Raw genomic sequence first — 21,339 nt, 5'->3', positions numbered from 1 at the left:
GTGTCTTTGAGAGCCAGTGTGGTGTAGTGGTTGAGAGTGGTAGTCTTGTAATCTGGGGAACCGGGTTCGCGTCTCCGCTCCTCCACATGCAGCTGCTGGGTGACCTTGGGCCAGTCACACTTCCTTGAAGTCTCTCAGCCCCGCTCACCTCACAGAGTGTTTGTTGTGGGGGAGGAAGGGAAAGGAGAATGTTAGCCGCTTTGAGACTCCTTAAAGGGAGTGAAAGGCGGGATATCAAATCCAAACTCTTCTACTCTTCTTTGGAACTTTTCCCTCTTACATAATGAATGTTCGCAAATTGGATTTTTAAAAGGCAAAATAATATTAGAATTGGAGGTGTTAGATGCATAAGGGAAACTGTTTTAATGCTCAGGAATTTGTCAAAAGTCTTTGCAGATTTTTACATTATGAATGGATGTTTTGCATTTTTTTATTAATACTATTGCTTAATACAAGTTTGTCATGGCCTTTGGCTAGAACAATAAATTTATGAACTGAACTATTCAAGTGACTTCATTCCCATGGCTGGAGTGACTGACCAGGATATTACAAGATAATTCAGAAGAATTAATTCAGGAAAAGAGGAAATGCTATATTTGAACATCTCAGCAGTGAGTTCATTGGTGTGTCATAAGCTTCCTCTTTCTCTGCAATTGGGCGAGAGCCCCTCCAAATGCATTATACGTGTGTATAAGTGGGGTGAGTGGGTTGTGTATGTATGCTTTGGCCCTGACACCTTTAGACACTGATTGTTGTTCTAGAAACCCAGACCTTGAGCAAACATAGCTCTCAGGTAAAATATTTCCTCACCTACGAGGTATAAGACTGTGCTGCATCTCTGTAAAAGACCCACATAGAGTGCATTGCAGGTTATCAATATATTATCAATAAACAGGCTATCAGTTTCAGGTTATCAATATGTAGGATACTTTGACTATTCCTTATTCCATATTCTGGAAAGAAGGCATAAGAGTTAATAAAGTAGGTGTGTCTGTCGATGATAATATGGGGAGCCTTGTTAACTGTTACTGCACAGTAACTGTAACCTTTTAAGAATAACCAACTCAGGTTGCAATCTGGTATACACGATTCAGTGGGGTTTACTTCTGAGTAAAGTATAGTTATTGTTGTATAAGCCCACACAAGCCCATATAATGTTTAGTAGCCTTTTTAAAGGCAAGTACTGTACTAAATAGGCCTATTTGGATACGAAACTGCATATACAAAATTAGGTACTGAATCAGCAGAGCTGCACATATGGAATTCCTATTTTTTAAAATAATAATAATAATTATGATGATTGGCTTTCCTGGAAGAGTGGAGGAGGGCTAGATGTACCCCATATTCTTCTTATAAAACCAGACAAGTGGGATTTTAGCTTTATGCATGGACACTGTATTGATTTATGGAAAAATATTGTGCAGTACCTTGGTTGCCAGAGGATATTAATGACATGGTCCTTAGTTTTTCAAGTCAAGTCACCTTTAATTTATTATTTTTTTATTTCATAAAATGTATACACCTCTTGATTTTTTAAAAACCACAAAGTAGTTGACAAAATGGTAAAACAATAAAATCAAGGAGAAATTCCAACCATACTTAAAAACAAACAAAAGTTAAAATACTAAAACAGATTAAAATTACCTTAATTTGAATTTATTCTATTTAGAATATGTTTTTTCTAAATGCATATGGTTACTTCTTGGAAATGAAATAATAATGCAATCCTACCCCTGTCAATTCAGAAGTAATTCCTATTGAGCTCAATGAGACTTACTCCCACATTACAGCCTATCTCCCTCTTTATCATCCACAAGCACTTCTGAATCATTGTGAAGAATGATCTCACTGTCACGATACAGAGAGTTTTCAAAGCTGCCAGTGGTTTGTTGTTTTCTACTTCTTCTTTTGTAGAAAATATAGAGTGCAGTACCCATGCCAATGAGGATAAAGATAACCGGTAGAAGTACCTTTGCAACTCTGCCATGTGCTGATGCAGGAATATCTTCTTGTTCTGTGGATGGGGAAAGATGTATATATCACACACACAAACTCACAAATAGAGAAACACACACACAAATAGACCCCCTTGTATGAAAAGGAGGGATATCTGGGTGGTGTTTGCAGCTCATAAGCATAGTGTGCCAAGAACTTACAGACCAATGAAATGGCCACATGACTGGAGGGCACGGAAAGGGGATACAGAAGCAGAAGAAGAAGAGAAACATCTTGTCCCTTCTTAAAGAAAAGGGCTTTGGCAGGCTGTGAAGGAATCCAACCCAAAAGATGTTAGCTGTTTCAACACAGCTGAAAACAACTACAAAATGCCAAGGCAATGGTGTACCACTCCCCAGTTATTTTTGTACTACATCTTAAACAGAATACTATTCTGTTCTTTCATGTTTCATCTGAAACACTGTGGAATATTCCATTACATGGAAATCTCTCACACAACCCCCAATTCTCCGCTTCATAGTGGCAGTTCTGTACCAGAAAGGAGAGTCATCACCCTTTCCCCCCAGTAGAGAGCTATAATGCCTCCACCTTTCCCCAGAAATTTCTCTCTTCAGCTTTGAACGAGAAGTTCTTTTCTCAGAATGTTTGGTGCAAGGCTCCGGATAGCAAGAATGGTTATAATTTTTCCTGAGTTCTTTTCACAAAACAGCCTTACCTGTCTTTTTTGTAGGTGCTTTAGTTGTCTCTTCAATAACTGTAAAACAAAAGATATGCTTATGTTCTCAGAATAGTAAGAAAGTTAGGTATGCAAATCATTATTTTTTATTAAAAAATTAGCATAGATTAGCAACAGAGTGAACCAGACTGAGAAGTGAAAAGAAACTTAAGCAGCATGCCAGCAAGCACATCCAGGTGCCATTCCCATCTAGAAGAAAAATGTAGGATTGGTCAACTGACATTTCATAGCTTGTCATAAGAAGATAAGAAGAGCCTGCTGGATCAGGTCAATGGCCCATCTAGTCCAGCATCCTCTTCTCACAGTGGCCAAGCAGATGCCTGTGGGAAACCTGGAAGCAGGATTTGAGCACAAAAGCACTCTCCCCTCCTGTGGTTTCCAGCAACTGATATTCAGAAGCATTGGTGCCTCCAACTGCAGTGGCAGAGCATAGCCATGGTGGCTAAAGAATACAACGAAAATACAGCTGAAGATTAGGAAAAAAGGTTGGCATGTCCTTCCCCTACTCTGGCTGGTACTGGTGTTATCTTTGATGGAGAACAAATAATAGGCAGTCTTGGTTTGGCAACTGGAGCTGGAAAGAAGCCTGATTCACTCTCTGTGATGAATCCAAAGCTAAGGGGTTGGAGACACCACTCCCCTCCAAAACCTAACAGGGAAAAAGATCTGTTGGAGTTTTAATGCTGCGTGCACTTTCATCTTATGCCTCCAGTGATTTTCCTCCCAATGAAACAAAAACCAAAGGTATTTGATGGGACCTCTGGAATCCCATAGTGCCTGAAAAATGTGGTGTGTGTGACAATATTATAGGAAGCACATTTATCCTTTTATTTTTCAAGCTTTGGGTCCTGACATATCACACCATGAAAAGAACATGAATATGCACTTTAGATACGGCATTTGCTTTTGGGTGTGCTTCTTTCAATAAAAAAAAAATCAATAAGTATATGTTACTGTTTAAAAATGGGAGCCAAGTTTTAAATTTGAAGTGTTTAGTGTAGTCATTTAATCCCTTTGCTTAGCAAGATCAGCGATGATGAGCTGAGTTTTAAATATGTCAATGTGGAGACTACTAAATGCTCTTCCCGTTTGAGGAAAATGGCATATTTATTATATTTATCACACAGCAATTCTGGGGACTGAGAATGATTGTGGGAACTTTGACTATTAGATATTGATAAAATGTTAATAACCTTATTAGTTATAAATGACAGAATATTCTATAGTTAGTAGCAAATAATAAATAGACTTCAGCTTTGGTTCTACCTTCTCCCCTGCCATTTATTATTAGGGAGTATTTAGTTGGTTGGAAGTATCAGTAAAGTCTGTCAAAAGTTGAAAAAAGAATAGGAAGTGACAAGGAGTAGGAAAGACAAAATGCAGAGTATCAATTTGATGAAATGTGGCTTATGCTAGAAAAAGGAAGACTGACTGTCTAGAAAGATTACCTAGTAAGGATAGGACAAGGTGAAATATTGTTAAAATGTCAAGAGAGAGAAAAGTCCCTTTCTGTAGTAACATGGAAGCCCCTTCCTTGGAGAGCTTTAGGAAGAAGGCAAATAAAGAGACAAGTTTATCCTTAACTAGTAGCATGATCTAGTCAGAGAGCAATTAGAGCAGGGTGTCCTAAGACACTAATTTTAGACAAGTGACTCAATGTTCAACTGCATCAGAATTATTGTGAAATTCAGCTGAATAGCCATTTAAGACTTACTTTTGCGTCTTTTACATATAAATCCCTTAGAGTATCCGCAGTGCTCCCTGGACCACTTCCCATTGTGGCTGTTCATGAGAATGCAGTTCTTATCGCTATCACTGAAAATAGCTTGAGGATCAGGTGTGGACTCTTCATCTTTCCAGTTGACAAAATCCAGTGCAGTGTTATCTTGCCATATCCATTCTCCTAATTATAAAAGTAAAGTAAATGGCATAAAGACTATTGAGAAAAAGAGTAATGCCACTGCACAATCCTGGATTTGTATGAAGTCAGACTGGGAAAGAGCGAGAGGAAGGAAAGTGGCGGTTTACAACAGCAGCATTTTGAGTAAAGCAGGAATGGGGAGACGTTTGGGGGAGAAAGGGAAATGGCGGTTGTAAATCATAGGGATGCCATATTTCCAAAAGTAAAAACCACGCCACCCTGGTTTGAGTGCAGTTTTCTGTATGACTTGCCTAAGATCCAGTACAAAGCGCTGCCTTTCAGAAATTCCCAGTAATGTCTGGGAAAATCTGGACATATGGCAGCCCTACCATAGCAGAGGTTTGAGTAAAGCATGGATGGACAGAACTGACTGGGCAATGGTGCTTTAAAACAACAGCAAGGTTTGTGTAAAACAGGGATGAGGTGGAGGAACGGAGAGGAAATGGCAGGTTTATACCACGGCCAAGGTTTCAGTAAAGTGGGTAAGGGGGAAGCTAGGGAGGAAGATCTAGGGCAGTGTTTCCCAAACCTGGGACATCAGCTGTTTTTGAACCACTATTCCCACCATCCCTAACCACTGGTTCTGCTAGCTAGCTAGGGATGATGGGAGTTGTAGTTCCAAAACAGCTGGAGACCCAAATTTGAGAAACACTGGTCTAGAGGGTTAATGTGGGGGGAATGGCTGGGGTGGGTGGGTGGGTGTTGATGAGTGGAGCAAGCAGGGGCACAGCCCCATGTATTATAAATAAATATTGAATGTTAAACCATTACCATCTATGTTTCTGAACAATCCTATCCAATAGTCATCATGTTGGGATTGCTGAGTATGCTCCATCAAAAAGTTCAGTTCAGCTGAATCTTCTATAGAAATCAAGGTGCTACCTAGGAAACATCATACAAGTAAAGTAAGCTCATTTAAAAATTGCATTCCTGTTTTAAATTTTATTTATTCTTTTTAATTTATTTAAAATATTCCCATTTTAATATTTTTTTTTAAATATAACTGTAACCCACGCTGAGACCTTATGGTGATGGGTAGGTGACAAATCACCATCATATATGTATTAGACATGCACTGGTAGAACTGACATGAGGTTTGATGGGACTCTTGACAGCCCTGGCAAGTGGTCCTTGGCAATAATGAAGTTGTCAGGAGTGTTGATGAAAACGCCTGCCCCCAGGATGCAGGAATGGTGAGCTGGGTGGCATAGTCCCTTTCTTAGTGAAGCCCTTTTTCCAGGCAGCAAGGACTCTGCTCACCTCATCACCCCTCTGTTTATCTCACACCCCTGGCCAATCTCTCTTCCTCTCACTTTACGTATGGGCAGGCATGTGCACTGCCAGCAGCAAAAAGTCAGCTTAGCAAGAAAGCACTACCGCTGCCACACACCATTTTTGTTTCCCCACAGTGCTTCTCTGGCCCCAGTGGAGCAACCTTCTGTCTGGGCTCAGAGGTACAGTGGAGGAAAGAAAATGGTGAGCCACAGCAAGTGGGGCTTCTGGCTACACTGACAATCCTGCATGCTTCAGGTGAAGACACATGGAGGGGAGCTGTCCTTCAAAGTGCTTGGATCATCAGCCAATGCCTGAGTGTCCTGATCCCTGATACCACGCCTGCATATCAGGTTGTCTAAATATTCTTTTAATAGTAAATCTTTCTGTTGCTGGATTCAGAGAGTAAGAAAGAAGCTGTTGTTTGCAGTGAGATCTCATGGGAGCCTCCCAGAGCCAGCATGAGAATTCTCCGCCTTGCATAAGGGGCAAGACACTCTTGGTGTGCTGGCTCTGGACAGGTAGGGGTGGTTGTGTGGATGGTGGTTCCAGGGTTGTTCTGGCTTTACACACAATCCCTAGAAACTAACCCCCCTATAAGTCTTCTGTACCTCCAGTGAGTTCAGAGAGATATGCCAGGTTTATTCCCTTCTTGATTTATCATCACAGCAATCCTGGGAGATAAGTTTAAACTGAAAGGTGGGGATTGGCCCAAGAACACCCAGTAAGCTTTGTGAGTGAGCAGGAATTTGAACCCCTGTCTCTCTGGTCAAAGTCCAAGGCTGAAAGCCTGTACCCACTTACTTAGCTATAGGCCCCATTGAACTCGATGGGACATACTTCTGAATAGACATGCTAGGATATGTATAGGACTGCACTGCAACACTAACTGGTGTACAAACTGGCTTTGGACGCTAACTAGGAATCTTCTAGCATGGAAAAATCACGTTGTGATTTGAATCAAAATGACACCCACCTAACTGAGTACATTTGAAGGATGCATCCGGCCATCCATTTGAAGGCTGGTTGATTTGATAGCAATGAGCCCGAAAAGGAATCCAAGATCTCTGGTCCTCTTTTGAGTCAGGGCATTTCCCTGGGACTTGTGGAGGCTCAGTTGGGAGTTTACCTATTATGAAACAAATATTTTATTTTTTGAACAGGTATCTTAGAAACCCTTAAGTACGAGAGATATGCATAAGATTTGAACAAATCCAAAATCTTGAGGTGCACATGAGTATCTTGGAGGAATGCTGGAAATGTAGAAGGTGAAATGGGAGGTGAAACTCTGCAAATTTGCACATGTCAAAGAAGTCCCCCTAAAATAATAGGTTTATAGTTTCTGAGTACTCCTGGATGCTTACTCACAGTAATGTCAAATGGGGCTTACTCCTAGGTAAATGTGTATAGAATTGCTGTCTTAAAACACATGCCTGAGTCCATTCAGTTGCTAAACATGGTTACCTAATGCTGGATTGTTTACTGCAACCTCTATTCTATTTTTGTTTGCCTATTATAGCCTGATGGTTTGAAAAGTAGCATTTTATTCATTCCCTACGAAAGAGGCAGAAATGTCAATAGTACATTTCTCAGCTCTGTGCTCAGATGGACATTCCTTTGCTTACCGTGGTAGTGCTCACAGAAAGAGAGGTATGCTTCATTGCAAGTTCCGGTTTTCCAGTGACCATCAATGTCTAAATAGACACAGGCTTTTTTCTGCTTTGGCTCCCCAGGGGCCCAGTTAGTATATACCAGTCTCCAGTTGCTTATCCACTTATATTGCTCATCAGTCTGAAATCCAAATTCACAGTGAAATAACACGTGCTGGCCCAGAGAAAGCTTTTAAGTTTATTTTCCATAACATGAACTCCACAACACTTACTTTTCTTTCCCTTTCATTTTACTTATACACACATTTCATCATCCTTTAGGGGATGAAGTCTGGATAGTAGTACCATACTTATGACGTCTGAAGTCATGAGTATGAAACAATTCTAAGCTATCAAAGGCAGGGGCAAAACTAGGCTTTGTTTCATCCAGGTTGGCACCCCCTGCACACGTGTTTGTGCATGCACAAACACACACACACACACACACACACACAGACATAGGCTGGGAGCCTGAATGGTGCCCTTCTGGAGGCTCCACCCTGTGCAAGAAACCCGACTAACCCCTCTGTAGCTATGGCTCTATACAGGGATTTGGAGCACAATGTTTTCAGTATGCTGGTGGCATGAAGCTCTAGCTCTTCATTCCATCTGAAACATGAGAATCTGTGAAGGTTAGGAGCCTGGATAGGAGCCTGGAAGCAGTAATAGGCTATGTGGGGGCCAACGAACTGAGGCTGAATCCTGCTAAGATGAAGGTGCTGTGAAGGGGTGGTTCCTATGTCTGGGAATTAGGTGGATAACCTGTCCTGGAAGGGGTTGCAATCGCCCTGCAGGAACAGGGTCATAGTTTGGGAGTGCTCCAGGATTCCTAACTATTGCTGGCCTCTCAATTGGCTTCTCTGACTAGGAGAGCTTATGTCCACTTTATATCTGCCAATCAGGTCCATTCCTGGACCTCCCACCTGGACTACTCTAATGTGCTGTATCTGTGGCTATCCTTGAAGATGGCCCAGAGACTGAAGCTACTGCAGAATGTGGCTGCTAGATTGGTAAGTGGGGCAGCCTGATGGGACAATGTGTGGGTCACTCATCCAGAAATCACTGCATTGGCTGTCATTGATTTATGGGGCTTGATTCAAGGTATTAGCATACCAAATCCTGAACATCTTGGGATCCAAGTACCTAAAATATCAGGAAGGAAGCATCTTCCTGAGTATCTAACATCAATATACAATCAAGATAACATTTTATAAAAGAATGGAAATAGTTGATTGAATATTTACAGATAATTTGTAAACAGATAAGAACATTGGCAGGATTGTTATAATAACCTGCAGTTTTATGAGTATATATTAAGATATTAAAAATAAATTTAAGGAACCACAGAGAGAAGGAAAAGGATGTCAAGTTTTGAATATATATATAAGAATCCTGGTTGGTGTTGATCCAGTATGGTACTTAGTTTACTGTATTCATTGTAGACAATGCAAGTCATCTATGGAACCTGTTGCCCCACCCCTCCTAAAGCAACATAGAAGTGATTGATTTCTCTTTCTGAGGGTGAAAAAGGAGTTGAGACTAAAGACTACTAAAGATCTTGCTGCCTGGGGGTGTGCTGCTGCACTGAGTCCAGAAGCCCCTTTACAGACTGGAAATTGTTATATTTCTGTTAAGATTTCGTGTACAGATAAAGTATAGCCACTGGAAATAGCTCATAGGTAACCCACAGACGATATCCAAAACTTTTGTAATGCTTATCAAGGATATTCGTAATAAAGTCAGGTAATAAAAGTCTTTTCTATGTCCTTCTGAACATATGTTCTTGATGTGGATATGTAGTACAGTATTATGTTAATGTATATCATGTGTATTTACCATATTGCTATTTAGGCCAATCCATGCAGGTTCTCCATATTTTAACACCCACAGCCATAGGAATGATTCAATGTAGGGATCCAAAATGCTGGCAAGCTCTGACTGTTCAGATTTACACTTTTTCCTGGCCTCTTCCCATGTCATTTTGGGGCTGCTGAGAGAGTAACTTCTATTCCCAAAAGAGGCATAACCAGAGGCTGGAATTGTTGTTTCAGAGTGTGATAATGCAGGATCTATAGGCAAGTAATCAAGAGAAAAGACAGAGATCAGTTTAGACTACGCACACCTGACACTAAATTTCTGAATACTATTATTCTCTAAACATTTTAAATCTTGAAAATGCCAGCTATAACACTTAGTCAAGTTTTCTTCAAAAACATATATGGATGAGGCCACAGAATACATTTAATTTACTATCACAAAAGCAGCAAACAAAATACCTAAAATGTAGTCAACATGACCATTAACAACACACCTCCATTTCTTTCCAGAGAGGTCAAGAATCTGTTCTGTAATTAGCTTCCTATCCACCATCATTCTCAGATGACAAAACCTCAGTTCAGTCATGAAAGCTGGCAATCAGCTTTTTAATTTTTTTTTACCAGAACAGAAAACTGGAGTTAGACTCTATAATGCAATCTGCATTAAACACTGTTTTCTGTTCCTTCTCTTCTAAAAAGCATACCAGTGTTTCTTTGGCAGATGTAGCTTTTCTTAGCAGAACATGGCCCATCTCTCCAATATCCTGCCAGCTTTTCAGGCTCCTTCATCATAAAAATGCAGTCCTCCTAAGAAATAAAAGTATAACAAAGGGACAAATAACACAATAGCTATTTATACAATGTAGGGGCCAATCCGTTTGTACTTGAAACTTTCCTTTTATACTCTTGACCCGAAACTCCCTGGAACTCTCAGGTGGGTGCCATTGCCATTATAAGAGAACAAGGAAAGTGTTCATGGTGAGTTCCGGCACCTCTTTTTCTAGAAAAATAGCACTTCTCTTGACAAATACCAGGCTCCACAATCACCCAATCATAGATAGTGGCAAGAATAAATCCAGACTACAAGTGCAGTGTGCATCTGTCAGCGCAAGGCTTCCTATCTATGGATCCTATTCAGGAGTAGGAATCAGTAGCTGATACGTGCTCTAGATCAGGGATTAGCTGATGCTTCCTGGAAGTGGGGTAGGATAGCAGACCAGTTATAAAACTGGTTAGGTGTTGCCTAACTGTTACTTTACATACTAGCTGCTTAGCTTGAGACAGCTGGCTCTAAAAATAAACAAAGGAAACACCAGCCAGAGATTGAATGGGGAATTGCTACACAAATGGGGTGCTAACACTGAAGCTTCTCTGCACATGTAGTTTCACTGCAGGAATGGAATATAGAAGATATTTCTTGTTTCTGGGGTAAAAATGATGAAAGCCTTTGCAGGCAGGACTTACACCATAACCTGGAAAACCTTTGGCCCAGTTTGTGTAGTGGACTCCACTTCCATCTGTCCATACAAACATGTGCTCAATATTAATATCATTCAGTCCAATCCAAGGATCAGTTGTAGCACTTTTTAAGTGCACTGTGAGGAATGCTAAATAAAAACAATGACACCTATAAGTGTTTGATATAGTCATAAGTGTTATGATATATCATAATGTGATCTAGTTGTAGTTTGGGTTCATGTTGTATCATCATCATCAAAACACATTTGATTAATGCAAGAATTGGCAGTGTGCTGGCCTTCAGATGCTGTTGGACTAAATCTACCGCCATTCCTGACCACTGGCTATGCTGCCTGGGGCTTAATGGAGTTACAGTCTCACAAAGTGTGGTGGACATCACATTGACTACCCTGTTTTCATAATAACAAAAAGGGCCACTGAATCCAGCACACCACATTCTGTACCTGTATAAAGCATTAATAGTCCACCCTTACAATAAACAAGCTTTTCCCCAGCTTAAGAAGGGTCTAGATCTGAACTGAGAAGATGTTTGGTGAAGTGAAGTTTTGCCTTTTTAAGATTTTGAATCATCACCCATTTTCCTCTCTTTTCCCCCAATATAATTTTATTGAATTTCACAAATTAACTTCAAATTAAATACATTGTTTCATATACTGACTTCCCATCGCCACAGTATTTTTATTCAAACTCTTTTCTACTGCATTCTGTATCAAATTCTCATCTATTACCAAAATCCCTCTGATACAATTACTTTATCATTTTTCTTCCGCTGTTCCTATTTCAAATCCTGCCCTCGATTTCATTTCTTTGTAGTGCTTTTCCAAATAGTCCCTCCATTTTCTTTTCAAAATGATGGACAACAGACTATTTCCCTCAGACTGACAATATACATATTAATTAAGACTCATTATCTTATCAATATAAGCATTGTTGCTTGCCAAATATAGTCCATGTACAAAATTATGCTTTGGAAGACAATAAAATTGGAGTGGGTAGCTTAATTTTGGCTATCAGGCTAATTTCGTATGGGTGATGGGAAAGGGGAAATGGTGGCAGAGAAGTGGGCAGGGAGGAAAAGGTTGGGAGAGAGAAAGGGTGCCCTGGCCACTTTTGCCTTCAGCTCTACCCATTGACAGTATGCAGCCCCTGTGGAGGTAAGGCACACCTCGCACCCGGCATGCCACAGCGTGCCAAGGAGCTCTGTGCCCACACTCTCTGGACTTTCACCTCCTGGTCAGAAGACAGGGTTTCCCCCTGACCTTTTGGAGCTATGGAGGTAACGCTCTGCTTGTTCTGAGGCACACCTCACACCCGGCATGCCACAGTGTGCCAAGGAGCCTTACACCCACGCTCCATGAACTTGTGGCCTCTTGGCAAGTAGACAGGGTTTCCCCCCTGACCTTTTGTCCTTTCATATGATCTGTTTACTAGACAGAATGCTTGGCTAAAGCATAACAAGGAACACAGACGCAATCCACTTTCACAACGCCTACGGGAAACACCTGCTGACACGTGTATTAGCTAATGCTTAGAATGTGCTTAGATGGAATATGTTAAAGTTCAGAGTGGTTTCACTACCTCTTTTTCCAACTGTATTTTATCCAATAAAAAGAGGCTCTTCAAGGCTTGCTTTTCAGTTTGCTTCTGCACAGCTCACTTGCATCCAACCTTCTGTCGTCCTCGTTATTCCTGCAGCCCCTAATGGATGGCCCCTCAAGCAAATACAGCTCTCAACAGGTAAAAAGTTTTCCTACCCCAGCTATTGATCTTGCCTATTAAAGATCTTTTCCCCTTCATGGATCACTGCCTTGCCGTGGCGAAGGGGCTTGAAGAACTCAGAGAAGCTATGAACTATGCCGAGCAGGGCACCCAAGATGAACAGGTCATAGTGGAGAGTTTTGACCAAACGTGATCCACCTGGAGCAGGAACCGGCAAGCCACTCCAGTATCCCTGCCAAGAAAACTCCATGGACAGAGACAACAGGCATATAAAAGTTATGACGCTGGAAGATGAGCCCCTCAGGTCGGAAGGCATCCAACATGCTACTGGGGAAGAGCGGAGGACAAGTACAAGTAGATCCAGAGCTGATGAAGCGGCTGGGCCAAAGCTGAAAGGACGCTCAGTTGCGGATATGCCTGGAAGCGAAAGGAAAGTCCAATGCTGTAGAGAAAAATATTGCATAGGAACCTGGAATGTAAGAACCATGAACCTGGGTAAGTTGGATGTGGTCAAAAATGAGATGGCAAGAATAAATATTGACATCCTGGGCATCAGTGAACTAAAATGGACGGGAATGGGCGAATTCAGTTCGGATGACCATCATATCTACTACTGTGGGCAAGAAACCCGCAAAAGAAATGGAGTCGCCCTCATAGTCAACAAAAGAGTGGCGAAAGCTGTGCTGGGATGCAATCTCAAAAATGATAGAATGATCTCGATACGAATCCAAGGCAGACCTTTTAACATAACAGTAATCCAAGTTTATGCCCCAACTACTGGTGCTGAAGAAACTGAAATTGACCAATTCTATGAAGACTTACAACACCTTATAGAAGTGACACCAAAGAAGGATGTTCTTCTCATTATAGGGGATTGGAATGCTAAAGTAGGGAATCAAGAGATAAAAGGAACAACTGGCAAATTTGGCCTTGGAATTCAAAACGAAGCAGGGCAAAGGCTAATAGAGTTCTGTCAAGAGAACAAGCTGGTCATCACAAACACTCTTTTCCAACAACACAAGAGACGACTCTACACATGGACATCACCAGATGGGCAGCATCGAAATCAGATTGATTATATTCTCTGCAGCCAAAGATGGAGAAGCTCTATACAGTCAGCAAAAACAAGACCTGGAGCTGACTGTGGCTCAGATCATCAGCTTCTTATAGCAAAATTCAAGCTTAAACTGAAGAAAGTAGGAAATACCACTGGGCCAGTAAGATACAATCTAAATCAAATCCCTTATGAATACACAGTGGAAGTGAGGAACAGGTTTAAGGATTTAGATTTGCTGGACAGAGTGCCTGAATAACTATGGATGGAGGCTCGCAACATTATACAGGAGGCAGCAACGAAAACCATCCCAATGAAAAGGAAATGCAAGAAAGCAAAGTGGCTGTCCAATGAGGCCTTACAAATAGCGGGGGAGAGAAGGCAAGCAAAATGCGAGGGAGATAGAGAAAGATACAGGAAATTGAATGCAGAATTCCAAAAAATAGCAAGGAGAGACAAGAAGGCCTTCTTAAACGAGCAATGCAAAGAAATAGAGGAAAACAACAGAATGGGAAGAACCAGAGATCTGTTCAAGAAAATTGGAGATATGAAAGGAACATTTCATTCAAAGATTACCATAATAAAGGACAAAAGTGGTAAGGACCTAACAGAAGCAGAAGACATCAAGAAGAGGTGGCAAGAATACACAGAGGAATTATACCAGAAAGATATGGATGTCTCGTACACCCCAGGTAGTGTGGTTGCTGACCTTGAGCCAGACATCCTGGAGAGTGAAGTCAAATGGGCCTTAGAAAGCATTGCAAATAACAAGGCCAGTGGAAGTGATGGTATTCCAGCTGAACTATTTAAAATTTTAAAAGATGATGCTGTTAAGGTGCTACACTCAATATGCCAGCAAGTTTGGAAAACTCAGCAGTGGCCAGAAGATTGGAGAAGGTCAGTCTACATCCCAATCCCAAAGAAGGGCAGTGCGAAAGAATGCTCCAACTACCGCACAATTGCACTCATTTCACACGCTAGCAAGGTTATGCTTAAAATTCTCCAAGGAAGGCTCAAGCAGTATGTGGACTGAGAACTCCCAGAAGTGCAAGCTGGATTTAGAAGAGGCAGAGGAACCAGAGACCAAATTGCAAATATGCGCTGGATTATGGAGAAAGCTAGAGAGTTCCAGAAAGACATCTACTTCTGCTTCATTGACTATGCAAAAGCCTTTGACTGTGTCGACCACAGCAAACTATGGCAAGTTCTTAAAGAAATGGGAGTGCCTGATCACCTCATCTGTCTCCTGAGAAATCTCTATGTGGGACAAGAAGCTACAGTTAGAACTGGATATGGAACAACTGATTGGTTCAAAATTGGGAAAGGAGTACGACAAGGCTGTATTTTGTCTCCCTGCTTATTTAACTTATATGCAGAATTCATCATGAGAAAGGCTGGGCTGGATGAATCCCTAGCCGGAATTAAGATGGAAGAAATATCAACAACCTCAGATATGCAGATGACACAACCTTGATGGCAGAAAGTGAGGAGGAATTAAAGAACCTTTTATTGAGGGTGAAAGAGGAGAGCGCAAAATATGGTCTGAAGCTCAACATCAAAAAAACGAAGATCATGGCCACTGGTCCCATCACCTCCTGGCAAATAGAAGGGGAAGAAATGGAGGCAGTGAGAGATTTTGCTTTCTTGGGCTCCATGATCACTGCAGATGGTGACAGCAGCCACGAAATTAAGAGACGCCTGCTTCTTGGGAGGAAAGCAATGACAAACCTAGACAGCATTTTAAAAAGTAGAGACATCACCTTGCCAACAAAGGTCCGTATAGTAAAAGCTATGGTTTTCCCAGTAGTGATGTATGGAAGTGAGAGCTGGACCATAAAGAAGGCTGCTCGCCGAAGAATTGACGCTTTTGAATTATGGTGCTGGAGGAGACTCTTAAGAGTCCCATGGACTGCAAGAAGATCAAACGCATCCATTCTTAAGGAAATCAGCCCTGAGTGCTCACTGGAAGGACAGATCGTGAAGCTGAGGCTCCAATACTTTGGCCACCTCATGAGAAGAGAAGACTCCCTGGAAAAGACCCTGATGCTGGGAAAGATGGAGGGCACAAGGAGAATGGGACGACAGAGGACGAGATGGTTAGACAGTGTTCTCGAAGCTACAAACATGAGTCTGACCAAACTGCGGGAGGCAGTGGAAGACAGGAGTGCCCGGCGTGCTCTGGTCCATGGGGTCACGAAGAGTCGGACACGACTGAACGACTAAACAACAACAACATTAAAGCTCTTTTAACTGCTATTAAAATAGCAGTCACTCTTTCTCAAGTTCCCCAAGTATTATCCAACTGCAGCCACCAAATGCATTATACAGAATAACTACGGGGTCATTTTATTCTTCTTGCACTTGTCTTGTGGGAATCTTTGCAGAGTAGATTCTTCCTGTGCTACTTGGGGAATCATAAAATCATAGAATTGTAGAGTTGGAAGGGACCTCCAACCTTCTGCAATGCAGGAATCTTTTGCCCAACGTGAGACTTTTGAACCCACAACCCTGAGATTAAGAATCTCATGATATACCAACTGAGCTGTCCCTGAGGTCTACGGCCATGTGGAAGGAGCTGGTAATATGCACTGCTGCATCACTGCCCTGGTTTCCAGCCCCCCCCCCATGTGGCCTGAAGTTTCTCAAGCCACCTGAGGAGTAAGGTGCCACAAAGGAGCCATTTCTAACCCTTCTTCTGGCACAAACGTAACTTGAGTCGAGGCTCTTGGACTTTTAACATGTCAAGTCTATATGAACAATCTGTTTTAAAAAGAACTGACTGCACCTTGTGTAGCTTTGTTTGGTATAGTTGCCAGATTTCCTCCTAGATTCTTGCAAGTGGTTCGTGCATAGGACCAGTTTTTCCTCTCTTCATTAAGACCAAATAGCTGGAAGCACTGTAGGGGGAAATAACAACTCTCCAAAATTCCATACATGATGTAATGGGTAATGAAAGTAGCAATCATGAAACTGCATTGAGCAAATAGACAGGGATAATTTTGCTTGGCTTTAAAGAGCAGTCCTACCCCATAGGATTTGCTGGTTAGAAGGAGATTAGGATGGGGTGGAAAATGGGGCAGAGGAAGGAACTGGGGAGAACATCCACCTTGGTAGCTACAGTTGTTAATTTGAGCTTTTAAAATATCCCCCCTTTAATCAAAAATTTTACCTATTCAGATACAGATTTTTATTTTATTTTTTGTATTTACTATTCTAACACAAAAGTCCTTTTCAGTTCTTAGTGGAGAAGAAGAATGTGACAACATAATGACAAGCTGCGCCTCCTGGTCTACGTGCCTCTTTATTTTAAGCTCTATACAGAACACCTGAGTAAGACATGGAGGGCAACCTCTGCATGTTCAGCAGCTCTGGGGAAAGTATTCACTGTATGCACTAATAGTACCCGAAAAGGACTAGTATGCCAAGCAATTTGTAATGACTACACTAGTTACCTTTTTATCAAAGAAAAGCCATCCTTCAGCACAGCCTCCAAGAGGCACAGGCAACGTGGGAGCAACAGATGAACGGACAGAACTGTTATGCCTTTCACATACAAATCTGTTCCCAGCACCACAATTGATATCGTTCCATAAACCTAAACAGAGAGTCATTAAATCACTCGCAAACTTAAAAGGGCAAGCAGTCCTTCAAGTACACAGTACAAATGAAGGCTTGAGAATAACAAAGAGCAGCGGCAGCAACTTATTCCATATTGGAAGAAAATGGGACAATCAGGGGTGGGGCGCCCAGTGCGGGGGGGGGGGCAGCCCTGATGGCACCCTGCTGGGATCGTGCTGCCCGGGGCGGGGTGCTCCCCCCCGCACTCCTCTTCCTCCGCCAGTGGGGACAATGTGTAGATGGAATAAGCAAGCAGTTGTTCACAATACAAACTGCTTAAAGTCCCAAAGTTATTAAAATAGCATTGAAACAGTGTAGTATTTCCCCAAATCTCTCTTGCTGTATAAAGTTGCTCATGTGATAAATATACAGCATCCTTTAAAACTTTTAATACCATGTCATATTTTTTTTAAAGGCAATTCAAGAGCTGTAAAATAATGAATTTTCCTTCCCAAACAATGTATATTTATGGATGGAATAGTCATTGCAACTATAGATTCAGGGTTTATCCACACTTGCCTTTCCTCCCTGCTTCCAGGCACAGTCTGCACTTTAAAGCTCCATGTCTGAGTGCTCTTTCTTTCTTTCTTTCTTTCTTTCTTTTGCCTTGGAGCTTTCTCCATGAAAACCTACTCTTTAAATCTCAATCGGAGCAAACAGCAATCTGCGGAAAACCCAAATTGCTGTTTGTTGCGCTTCAGTTTTAAAAAGTGGGTTTTTGCAGTGAAAGCTCTGGGACATGGAGCTTTAAAGACAGGACTGTACCTGGAAAGAGGGGGGCAACAGGTAAGTCCAGATAAGCCCCATAAGTCTTGTACTTGTTCTGTATTAATCCCTTTCCCCATTCTCAAACACAGTTTCTCAAGATTTTTGTTTTAACGGTAGTATTTTATTCTACTTACCTGTGCTGTAATACATGACCACACAGTTTTCGTCATCATTTGCAAAGTTGGGTTCATTAGGTGCCCAGGCTGCATAAGTCACTGGAGTTCCATCCAACCAGCTAGAGAAAATGATACGACAGTATTGGACAGAACAGTGTAATTGTCCTTTATTTTGCATATTTCCACAATGGTTTTTGCTGTTTGTGGGCTTTTTTAGGCAAGGGAACAGCAGGTCTAGAAAACATTTTACTGTTGAACCTTGCAGGTCAGCATTAAGTTGGCAGCATTAAGAATATCCAGCAAAATTACGGAAATAATGTAATCAGAATGACTAGGAAAACAATCCTAATCTTGAAGGACTGAGATGCTGTTAAAGAGAAGCAAATTGCCAGTTATTTTCTTTAATAATAATTTTGTATCACCATGCCAGGAAGCATTTGGAATTTCTGCCTGAGGCAAGGAAACATCTTCTTTAAGATAATGCATTAAGACTTTGCTTCAAATAATGTTAATAGATAGAATTATGAACAGCTCATTTATTAGGGTTAACAAAGTTGGTGATGAGGCTTTAGCCCTGGCCCAGCCCTATCCTGAAAAATGAATTAGTAGTATAGTAATGATGATGATGATGATGTGCCCAATGGCTGACAGATAGTGAAATATGGGTTCTTACAGTTACTGGGGCAGTTCATTTTAATTAGAAGAAAATGAAATGCTTGTATTTTATATGTGGAATCTAACATTCATAGTTGAGAAATGATCAAATTGGTTCTTAATTTACACACATTTTTTAAAAAACCCTCATTTACAACAGCAACCTTAATGTCCTTATTGGGGAGGGGGGCAGTAGTGAAGGAGAACAGCAGTTGGCTCATGCAGGGGAAGAGGAGTGAGGCTGGCATGCCTTCACATTGCTCCTTTGCTGGCCTGAATGGAAGAAAGGCCAGGTATGTCAGGTGTGGGGACAACCATCAGCTGGAAAGCACTCTTAGTCTCTTCTAGTGGCATCCCAAAGGGCCGTAGTTGGGAGATGGGGAATGTCATTGCTCCAACATTCAGAGCATGGCTGGGAGGAAAGCAGAAGGCAGACATAACTGGAGACACACCACACTCAAGGTACATATAACAACTGTAGGAGTCAGGCAGATAGGAGGGTGGTACCCTCTTCCTCAGTGCATAAAAAGAAAGTTCACAGAGGGAGAGCACCCCGAGACCTAATACAGCCTAGAGAGACAAGGAAGTGGTGACAGCCTAGTAAATGGTATTCTCCACAGTTTGGGGGTACATTGTGGGACTAGGAAGATGTTGGATCCATAGGATCCAAGCCTTCCCCATGTTCATTTTCCAGCCCTGCCAAAATTGGGGCTTTCATGTTATTAGGCTGTGAAATTTTATGAGGTGGTGAGGAGAAGGTAACTGACATTAAAGCTTCCTCTTTGTGGTCATGGAGGGAAATCTGAAGTTTCATGTAGCCTCCAGGACACCATTACAGGGAACAGGACTGTAGGGCAACCTCTGTATTTGGAAGAGTCCTAAATTTCCTTTAGAGATCAACTGTGGAGGGGGGGAATCTTATAGCTTAGATTAATTAATATTAGCCTAGTTACTTAGGAGAAACTTAGATTTACAATTTTGTTAAAAATCTGATATCCACTTTTAATTTTTCTTCTTCTTTACTTACCCGAACTTTCTATCAAGACCCAATATTAAACCAATGTGAATGTTCTTGTAACTTCCATAAAGCTTGTTCTACAACATGCAAAGGAAAAATTGGAAGTAAATGAAACAATATAGTATTCAGATGCAGAGCAATGTAGGTTATTCCATAGGAAGTGCAGAATTCATAAATCAGGCAATACAGAAAGGTTTGTAATGATGAGCACAGCATCTGTGCTTTTTACAAACTTCATTAAAGATTTCCAGTTAAGATAAATTAAAACATGCCAGCTAAAATTAAACTAAGCATGGAAGAAAATTTTGCACCATGTTGTAATATACTAATGTAGGGCTTCACTGATTTAAGCTGGTTTATTAAAGATTTTTAGTTCTATGTAAGAATTACAATCCAACTCACACAATCAGCTTTCATGTCAGAATTCTACCCACTGTTTCCCAGCTCACTCTTCCACTTAGTGAATTGCACTTTTTTTGTTTTTTAACTGAGGAGAGGGAGGGGGGAAATTAAACAATGAATGTAAGAACCCTAAATGTCTGGAATCCTGATTACACAGAGACATTTTTCAGCACTCTTCTGTGCTCATGAGTAAAGCATGAATCTGTGATGATCAGTGGAGTAAGTGGATGATACATTCTTTTTGAAACTTGGAAAGCCTCACTTACCTGTTAGTGCCGGATGCTACAGGGAAAGTATATGGCCACAGAAAGTCAAAGTCCCTTAGGTTGCAATTTTCTACACACTTACTTGGAATTAAACCCATGAGGCTTACATCTCAGCAGACCCAGCTATATTTGATTAGGAAAGCATATGTTCCAATTATTTCTTACATATTTCCACAAAAACTTTTGTTCGCTTTCTCTTTCAATGACCGGAAGATCTCCGCCATGCTTCTTGCAGTATGCTCGAGCTCTTTCTGCAGATGCTGTTTCATTACTGAAATAGTACTCATTGCCCTCATACAAGATCCAGCCATTTTCAATTCTTTTGAATGAATATTCTGTAACAGAAGAAGTATTAATTTCATTTAAAATACTTCTTAACTATTCTGCATCAAAAGATTCCAGAATGGCATTCAAACATGTGAATAGCTTTAAATCACCCAGCCAGCAATTCTACAGTGTTTCAGGAAGGAATCTTTCAATCCCTACCTGAAGATGCCGAGGACATGGCTTTCTGCATGCAAAGGATCCAGTTGAATGTAGCCAATTTGAGGAGCGAGAAAGCCCAAGCCAGAGAGTTATCTACAATGGGATCCTCATGACAGAACCGTCAGTGGCCAAAGAGAATCACTGGGGCTGCCTCTTTCCCACTTTCCATTAGATTATAAAAGACCTCTTTGTTCTGAGGGAAAGCAGAAACTGGGAAGCTGAGGCCAGAGAGCAAACATATCTTTGGCTCCTGACAGACCCCCCAATAGCCTGAAAGACCTGTTAAAGACCTGCTTTCCACGGTGCTGCTTAAGATAGACCTGTGTGAGCTGAGGAAAAGTGAAATCACCCAACATACCGAAATGATTGCTTGGCTCCGGTTTTAGTGACACACCTGAAAAACCAAAC

General features: G+C 41.4%; 1 protein-coding gene across 1 annotated transcript in view; it reads right to left on the bottom strand.

Annotated features, from left to right (window-relative positions):
• Window positions 1-1,464: 1,464 nt before the first annotated feature.
• The window catches only part of LOC310660736 (macrophage mannose receptor 1-like), a 42,420-nt gene continuing 22,545 nt past the window's right edge, over window positions 1,465-21,339 (bottom strand). The window contains exons 16-30 of the mRNA XM_083405706.1: window positions 21,290-21,325; window positions 20,611-20,780; window positions 19,787-19,854; window positions 18,124-18,224; window positions 17,056-17,198; window positions 16,389-16,500; window positions 10,816-10,958; window positions 10,056-10,158; window positions 9,371-9,603; window positions 7,511-7,676; window positions 6,862-7,014; window positions 5,385-5,495; window positions 4,407-4,595; window positions 2,672-2,710; window positions 1,465-2,014 (exon numbers count right to left, since the gene is read on the bottom strand). Coding sequence (XP_083261832.1) covers window positions 1,785-2,014; window positions 2,672-2,710; window positions 4,407-4,595; window positions 5,385-5,495; window positions 6,862-7,014; window positions 7,511-7,676; window positions 9,371-9,603; window positions 10,056-10,158; window positions 10,816-10,958; window positions 16,389-16,500; window positions 17,056-17,198; window positions 18,124-18,224; window positions 19,787-19,854; window positions 20,611-20,780; window positions 21,290-21,325 — 1,997 coding nt within the window. The 3' untranslated portion in view covers window positions 1,465-1,784. The remainder of the gene's footprint in view (window positions 2,015-2,671; window positions 2,711-4,406; window positions 4,596-5,384; window positions 5,496-6,861; window positions 7,015-7,510; window positions 7,677-9,370; window positions 9,604-10,055; window positions 10,159-10,815; window positions 10,959-16,388; window positions 16,501-17,055; window positions 17,199-18,123; window positions 18,225-19,786; window positions 19,855-20,610; window positions 20,781-21,289; window positions 21,326-21,339) is intronic.

Source organism: Podarcis tiliguerta (assembly GCF_965153285.1).
Source record: "Podarcis tiliguerta genome assembly, chromosome: 12".
Classification (NCBI taxonomy): Eukaryota; Metazoa; Chordata; class Lepidosauria; order Squamata; family Lacertidae; genus Podarcis; species Podarcis tiliguerta.
The sequence above is the reverse complement of the archived record's forward strand: the minus strand, read 5'-3'. Positions and strand labels throughout refer to the sequence as shown.